The 8,702-nt window shown below is 42.7% G+C and overlaps 1 protein-coding gene across 1 annotated transcript in view; it reads left to right on the plus strand.

The window, feature by feature from the left end:
• The first annotated feature begins 3,774 nt into the window (after nt 1-3,774).
• IFT172 (intraflagellar transport 172) overlaps nt 3,775-8,702 on the plus strand; it is a 28,158-nt gene continuing 23,230 nt past the window's right edge. The window contains exons 1-9 of the mRNA XM_063299539.1: nt 3,775-3,858; nt 4,100-4,243; nt 5,397-5,509; nt 5,848-5,887; nt 6,316-6,381; nt 6,607-6,686; nt 6,986-7,073; nt 8,273-8,487; nt 8,573-8,696. Coding sequence (XP_063155609.1) covers nt 3,820-3,858; nt 4,100-4,243; nt 5,397-5,509; nt 5,848-5,887; nt 6,316-6,381; nt 6,607-6,686; nt 6,986-7,073; nt 8,273-8,487; nt 8,573-8,696 — 909 coding nt within the window. The 5' untranslated portion in view covers nt 3,775-3,819. The remainder of the gene's footprint in view (nt 3,859-4,099; nt 4,244-5,396; nt 5,510-5,847; nt 5,888-6,315; nt 6,382-6,606; nt 6,687-6,985; nt 7,074-8,272; nt 8,488-8,572; nt 8,697-8,702) is intronic.

The following is an 8,702-nucleotide window of genomic DNA, read 5'->3' on the forward strand; positions in this document are numbered from 1 at the left end:
TCTGCACTCTAGAATCAGAGATAACAGATTCTGTCTCTGACCTTCTTTTATATGATATCCTTTCAAATATTTGAAAACTACTATCATACCTCTTCTCTGTCATCTTTTCCCAAGACTAAAGTGCCTTCAATTTTTCCTCATTCAATAGTTTCCCACCTCTTGACCATCTTTGTTTCCCTTCTCTGAACCCATTTCAATTTCTCTGAATCCAGAACTGGACTCTGTATTTCAGGTGGGATCTGACCTAAGCAGAACAGAGAGGAATTATTACTTCCTGTGATTTGAAAATTATACTTCAGAATTTCAGAATGAGAAGGGCATGATCTGAGGTTCAGATGGCATGGTTTTCTATGGTATGATAAAGTTAAGATTAATTTTAACTTTATTTTAAGAATCATTACATTAGAAGTGCCATATAATTGAGAATACAGAACAGATATAACTATGGAGTCACCGTATGTGAGTTGGGTGGCCTTATAAATTTGTTTAATAAATAAACAAACAAACAAACCCAGATTGTACCCAAAAATTCCTTTATGGGTCTCAGCATGAAGCATTTTACAGGAAATAAACAGTATGTAAAGAAAAATGGTTAACTTATCAAGAGTTTTTAAACAGGAACATGGAGAATTTAAGATGAAATCAAAAGAGCAATTGGCTGCAGAGGGATTTAGTTTTCAATAGTTTTCATATGCACAGTTAAGAGAAAGATTTAAGGTAGATAATATGATATTTGGAATTGAGCAGCAGAAGACAGAATTTGAACTATGTACACATGATGAACATGTAATTGCTAAAATGTATACTTTTATTGAAAACAGAAATGGAAGAAGATCAAGTGAAAGACTGTATGATAAAATGGGCTAAGAACTTTGGACACAATATACTGATGGAACAGTGGGAAAATATGTGGCTAAAAGGATTGAAATTTACATCATGTTATAACTTAAAAGAGAATTTTTATAAAATGATGTACTGTTGGTATATATGACTGCAGAAAAATTGTCTAAAATATATAAAGCTACTTCAAATTTATGTTGGAAATGTGGACAAGAAGAGTCATTTTATCATGCCTGGTGGACTTGAAAAAAGTCCAGAAATTTCTGGGTCCAAATACATATAACAATACATATAATACAATTTTATAAATTTATAAAATTTATAAATTTTATATAAATATAAATATATGTATGCACCAAGGTGGGATGCAAAGCTAGCATGTTTAGACCCATAGGGTTTCTGGAAGAGGAGGTTTGAGACTTTCACCCTTCACTCTACTGGCTCTGCTGTACTGCTACATGGGATATTTAGCTATTAACTGAATTCTGTAAGATCTGCAAATTTGATAAGCATTCCCTCCACTTCATCATCCAAATCATTAATGAGAATATTCAAAAGAAGAGAACCCAGCATTGATTTAAGTAGCATCCAACACTCTCTTAAGTTGGTAGGAAATATTCATGAGCACTGTTTGTGTATTATTTTTGAGCCTCCTATGTGTCTTATTGTTATGTCATGCAGTTGCAATATAAATCTAATGAACAAATGAACAAATATATAAATAAATGCCTCAATTATTTTCAGTGATCCCTTTATGATTTATTATTAAATCTTCCCAGGTAGTGATGTTAGACTGATCTATAGTTTGCTGAATCTTTCTCTCTCTCTACTTTTTGAAGTTAGGGTCAACATTAGCTCTCCAGTCACCTGGTATTTCAACAATTTCTCAAAGATAATACCTAAGGAGTACAGCCAGAAGTTCCTTCATACTTAGCTGAAGAGAAGAAGCCATATATACATATAAATAATTTATAGAGCTGCCCAGCAGTGACTCTGGGTGGGGTTCAAAGATTAAAACCACTACAACAACATATAACCCATGGCACTGTAGTTAAAACAACCACCTCCAAAATAAAAAGCAACATCACCAACAGAGCTTGCCTAACTTCCTGGACCAAAATATTTAATTTTCTGTATTGTTTGACTTTTTTTATTATTGTTAGCCACCCAGAGTCACTGGTCTGAGATGGGTGGCTATACAAACCAAACCAAACCAGACCAGACCAGACCTGACCCGACCCGACCCGACCAAACCAAACCAAACCAAACCAAACCAAACCAAACCAAACCAAACCAAACCAAACCAAACCTGAGGGAACAGCCAGGTCTTCAGAGCTTTATAAAAAGATAACAGGGTTGGGGCCATCTGGATCTCTGCGGGTATGCAGTTCCATAGGACAGGCACAGCCATAGAGAAGCCATGACTCTGAGTCCAACAACAAGACATTGTTTGATAGAAGGGACCTGGGACATGCCCTCCTGCTAAACCTGGCAGAAATAATGGAGGATAGGCAGTCCCATAAAGAGCATGGTCCTATGCCATGTAGGCTTTGTAGGTGGTAACCATCACATTGAATGAGACCCAGAAGTCTACTGAGAGCCATTGCAGCTTGTGGAGCAGTGGTATTATATAAGCATATCAAAAAACACCAAAAACTGCTTGTGCTGCTGCATTCTGGATCAGCTGCAGCTTCTGAATGCTCTTCAAGGGCAGCCCCATGTAGACTGTGTTATAGTAATTCAAGTGGGAAGTGATCAAGGCATAAGACACTGTGAGCAAGGTCTCCGGGTCCAGGAATGGCTACAATTGGCACACAAGGTGAACCTGTGCAAAGCCCCTCCTAGCCACAGCTTCCACCTCCTTTGTGAGCAGTTAGCTGTGAGTCCAGGAGGACCCCCAAATTACATACCAGCTCTGACTGGGAAAGTGCACCCCCAGGCAAAGTTAAAGATGGAAAATCTCTAGAGCCAAGGCGTTGAGCCAAAGCTTGTTCTCCCCCATCCAGACCCCACAGCCTTCAGGCACTGTGAAAGGACTCTGGCAGCACTGCTTGGTTGACCCAGGGAAGAATGTACTGCTGAGTACAGATAGTATCGAAGGCCACTGAGAATTCAAGGAAGCAGAATGAATGCATTACCCCCATCCTGAGATGGCCAGAGATCATCAACAAGCACAATCATTCTCAGTACTATGGCCAGACCTGAATCCTGACTGAAAGGGGTCCAGATAATCTACCAAACTTGATGGTAGAACACTTGCTTAAAGTTTCAGGTTCAGTCTAGTCATCTCCTGCTACAGCAGAAAAACTGCCTATGGGAATGGAGGGCTGCTGCTAATTATTGAAGACACTACTGGATGAGGGAGTCTGGCTTTATATGCAACAGCTTCCAATGTTCATGTTTATCCCTTTTTATTTCGTCATGAAAGCTAGACTTCACTTTATGGGGAAACTCTCCCTTAGTGGTGGAAAAACATCTCCTTTGTGGATTGTGGAGGGTTCAGTCCTGGGCATCTCCAATATACCTCAAACACAGAACCCCTAGCTAGTTTGGTCAATGGCAAACTACTGTGAGAAATGAAATCCGTCCAAATTATGTGGAGGGCGTCTGCTTACTATTCTGAGGGGAGGTGAAAAAGGCTACTTGAAGGCTAGGGAGCTTGTCACTCAAGGGTGACAAAATTGCGTAAGAAGGACTAAAGCTCTGGCTCAGTATATGGCAATTATAAGTCTTCCGAGAAGTCTTAAAAGGGCATCCGAGGTTCTGCAAACAAAGTTTCCAACGGTTTTATGATCACCGTTTTTTCCTTCCGCAGCGAAGACTTGAAACGGGTCCAGCAAAGGAGCGTCCATTGAACGCATCTCTATGACACCGCACGGCTGTCCTTCTTTCCGTTTCACGCGGCGCCAATGACGTCATCACGAGGGGACGTTACTCGGGTAACAGGAGGAACGCGGCAGCCTGGGAGCGGCGTCGGCGATGCAGCTGCGACACGTTCGGACTCTGCTCACCCCCCAGGTTACTTGAGCCGAAGAAAAAACAGTTTGGGGAGGGAGGAGATGGAGATACGGGGAGAAATGCCACACCTTCGGTCCCCTGCCCATGGCCTGTAACGTAGGCTAACTCCGTTTCCCGTGGGAAGAAATCGGGCTGGCAACAGGTCATAAATCTGAAGGAGTTCCCATTTCACTTGGTGGCGAGTCCGCCTGCATATTTTACTTGTAATCTGACTTTTTTTTCTTGCGTTTCTTTCTTCCAGGATGGGGCAGCTAAGGTTACCTGCATGGCTTGGGCCCCCAATAATGCCAAATTTGCCGTTTGCACAGTGGATCGCGTGGTTCTATTATATGATGAGCAGGGTGAGCGTAGGGACAAGTTTTCCACCAAGCCTGCAGATGCTAAGGTAAACTTTTCTTTGAGGGGTCGAGCCATATGAAATAATCTTTCAGTTTGTCCAAGATTAGGTTTGAGAAAGGGAGTAATAGGTTGCTCAGTCTGTATGTTAGAGAGACTCAGCACAGAGGAAGATTCATTCCCTGTCCTTACATGAACTGCCCTTCTCTTGGATGAGCTAGTGTTAATTCCATGAAGTATGTTATTGGTATAGCGCTATGCATTAAGAGAAGAAAAAATGCACTCTGTACTATGAAGATTTCTTCTAAGCATATTTTCAGAAGTTTTCAAAAATGCATTTACTTTGGAATTGCCTGAGTAATTTTTTACAAGATATTCATGTGACTTCATATTCATCAGATTATTGTTATACAAAATACTTGCTAGATGAGAGGAATGCAAATATGAGGGGAAGAGACAAATTTTATAACTGGCAGCAAGTAACAAAATTGGACATGCCAGCATCATTTCTGTATTGTGAGCTCTTGTACAGAAGCTCCGTTATCTTCCAGGGCTTTAAATTCTGCAATATAATGTGTTGGGGGGAGCGCAGTAAAGCAAGAAGAAACCATTTCAGGAAATGATTAAAGTCAGTTTCACAATGTTGCAATGAAGTAGAAACCACATTAAACCACAACAAAAGTTAATGTTTCCTTTGTCACGCTGAGGACAGAAAGCACCTCCAATGCTACTTGTTCTTTTTCACTCAGAGACCCAGACTCAAACAAATGCAGATTTCCAACTTTTACAGTTGATTTTCTGAACTAAAAACACCACTCATTTATGCATATCCATGTCAAAAACTCAGTTCCAGAAGAATTGAAATAAGATGCCCATGTATGATATCTCTTTCTGTCTAATGGCCCACACAGAAAGAGATATCAAAATTCCCATGCATTTTTATATTTTCCAATGAGGCTTGACCGGTCCATTAAAATTGGGCCAGTTCCACTTTGACATTTTTTGCAGACCTTCTGGTAACTTACTGTTTCTTGAATGAAATCACCTTTTCTTCTAATAGTTTTCCTGATGTGCTCAGCATTGATGTGAGTGACCTCTTTAGACATGATGATGTCTCCTGATCTACAGTTTTTTGGATTATGATTTTGAATAAACACCAAACACACTGTGTTACAGCCTTTCTGTTTTATTTCTCTTTCCAGTATGGCAGGAAGAGCTATGTGGTAAAAGGAATGGTGTTTTCCCCAGATTCCACTAAGATTGCTGTTGGGCAGTCAGACAACATCATCTTTGTCTACAAGATTGGGGAGGAATGGTAAGTGCCTTTGGGTAGAGGTAGGATGAAAAAGGAGATTCACTCTTTTAAATAGTACAGGTTGTGTTCTGGTAATAGCCCTTCAGTTACATCTCTGTCTTAGATGGTGTTACTGTGGATATGGATGAAGATGATTCATTTCCTCCTTCCTGTAGTTCTGCAGAGTCTTGTAAGGAATGTCACACTCACTTCAGGAGACTATGGGGACACCTGTCTCCTGCTTTACTGGCAATACCTCTGTATTATTTCATCCAGCTGGATCCCCTAGGGGAGCTGGCAGCCTATGGAATATTTGCTGAGCCTTGATGATAATATTGTCTCTGTTTACTCCTGTCCAGGGGTGACAAAAAGGTGATCTGCAACAAGTTCATTCAGACGGTAAGTGTCCTCATAGTGAGAGTCCCCATGCACCCTTGCATGCTGCCTGGGTCTGCTTTTCTTCTTGGTTAATAGGAGACAGGTGCCTGAGCTGGAGTTTGGCCAGCAGATAAATGGCTGGGGTTTAGCAGTTCACCCTATGGGTATGGATGGAAATGAGGGAAAGAGCTGGATATTGGAATAGCTATGCATCTCAGTGCTGAGCAAGATCTGTGAATGGAGTGGACAGGAAGCTAAGTTGGTCAGAATAGCTCTGCCTAATACATCATTTTCCACAGCTTATAGGAGGAAGTTCAGCTACAGGGGGAGTCAGCATTGCAACTCCAATTTCACAAACAGGCCATTCAGTTGATAGATTTCTTTATCTGCACGCAGAATGGTTGTTTTCTTCTGCTCCTGATTATCCTGTTGACTTTGTTCTGTATTAGAGCGCTGTGACGTGTTTGCTATGGCCAGAGGAGAATACCATTGTGTTTGGGCTTGTTGAAGGCAAGGTGAGAGAAGATGAGTTATAGAGCCTTTTTTGAGAAATGCAGTTTGCGAACTGGGAAAGAACACACCCACATCTAGCTGCTGCTGCAGATTGATTCATCTCAGGTGGCATTGGCTGTCCCCAGATTCTCTGTTCTCCCTAAGCAGCACAGAAATAGAAGGGTGTCTCTTCTCATCCTCTTCTTGCTCCTTGGCTGTTGGGCTGACCTGACTTTTCTTTTCTGAAGATTCGTTTAGCTAACACCAAGACCAACAAATCCTCCACCATTTATGGGACAGATTCCTATGTGGTGTCATTGGCCTCCAAGTAAGTGGGGGAAAGGGAGAGGTGCCTTGGTTCACTGCCCAGAAGTTGCTAGCTCTGATTCCCCTCCTCTCCAGCTCTGGCCAGGAGCACAGGGACACCTATTGTGAGCACCTGTTCTCAGGCTGCAGCTAAGGAGTGTGTTGGCTATTGATACTCATCCTGAGCATGACAGCCACACTGCTCTGGCCTACACTATTATTCTCTCTTCTCTACAAACTATCCAAGCCAATAGTGAGTGGTTTAAAGAAACGATCCCATGCAGTGCCATACTGATCAGTTCTTGTGTACCTCCTCGGCAGTGTCTCGGGGAAGGGCATCCTGTCTGGACATGCAGATGGAACCATTGTGCGTTACTTCTTTGATGATGAAGGCTCTGGGGAATCACAGGTATGAAAATGTTGCTCCTCCTCTAACCAGACTAAGCCTGTAAAGAGAAGAGTGAAACATGGAAAACAGTTGCTCCTTCAGGGTGTAGTATTATTCTGGGAATGGCAGTTTTTTTAACCTTGTTTCAGATTTCTGGAAAAGACGGATGCTTCCCCAAGAAGAATTTCCACTGAGATGGAGAGGTGGTTTAGGAATGAGGAGAATGGGGCACCTCTTAGTTGGAGACAGGAAGCTTGCTGTGATAGTTTTCTCATATGAGAGATGTGTGTGCGTGCACCCACACACACATACTCACAGTATACTTTCTGTCTTGTGAAAGATTTTGTGTACTATTCTACACTTGCACATCCTTTTAAGGCGAGGGAGTTGCATGACTCACAGCCTTCATTCCTTCTACCAACCTCAGCTCTTTTCCTGACTTTCTGCCTTTCTTGGAAGATGATGCTCTCTCCCTACTCTGCTTCCCCTGGCATGTGAAGAAGAGAGTAATCACAGAAGATCATGGCATTCCCCCACCCCTCCCCCCATGGGCAAGGCCTCTACTTTGTAACAAGGCCTCTTCCCTGCTGCGCTGGGTGGAAACAGTCGCAATTTGTGCACACTACTAGGGGCAGAAAAGGATATTTGTTCTGAGACAGAAAAGGAAGGGAGGACTTCTCCCCTGCTATTTTACAATGAGAGCAGGAACTTCCCCTTAAAAGAATGGAAAGGTTCTCATACTGTATATTAAATTCTCATATATCAGGCATCCATCTAGTTTGTTATATTGGCTGTGTTCGTTTTAGAACAAATCCCCACATGAAGCCCCAAGCTAAATCAGGCTGCTGAAGCCCCTCACTGCAAAAAAAAGTAGTGCACTTCCCGTGCAGATTGATGAGCTTATAACTGGCAATTAACAGAGAGAACAAGACTGCCTTTTTAGGGCAACCTGTTACCAAGATGGGGAGTTGGTCTTAGGAGGAATAAGCCTGATTAGAATAGTTTCTCAGTATAAATGCCCAGAAAAGGACATCCAAAATGCCATTGCCTACCCAGCTAGTGGATAGAGAAAACCCTCATGGCTCTTCTCAGCAGCATGATAGTTTTATGCTGGCTTGGGGTAAATATTTGTACAGTCCTTGCTGAGCACTGTACAGTTTGCTGTCTGTTGTCAACTGCCTCTTTCCCCTCTCTCATTTTTGCTTCTGGATTTTGAACAGGGCAAATTGGTGATGCACCCCTGTCCCCCATATGCCTTGGCCTGGGCATCCAACAGCATTGTGGCCTGTGGCTGTGACAAAAAGATCGTGGCCTATGGGAAAGAAGGGCATGTGATCCAAACCTTTGACTATAGTCGAGATGCTTCGGAGAAGGAGTTCACTGTTGCAGCCGCCAGTCCAGGGGGCCAATCGGTAGTCATTGGCAGTTTTGACAGGTGTGGTGCCTGAGGGTGGAACAAGGGAACAGTTTGCTGTAGGACAAACCTCTTCTGGCTACTCACTCCACCTTTGATCCCCCAGGCTGAGAGTGCTGAACTGGAGTCCTCGTCGGAGTGCATGGGAGGAAGCCAAGCCCAAGGAGATTTCTCATCTTTATACCATCACAGCCTTGGCCTGGAAACGAGATGGTTCACGACTCTGTGCGGTGTGT

Source organism: Candoia aspera, chromosome 1 (assembly GCF_035149785.1).
Source record: "Candoia aspera isolate rCanAsp1 chromosome 1, rCanAsp1.hap2, whole genome shotgun sequence".
NCBI lineage: Eukaryota > Metazoa > Chordata > Lepidosauria > Squamata > Boidae > Candoia > Candoia aspera.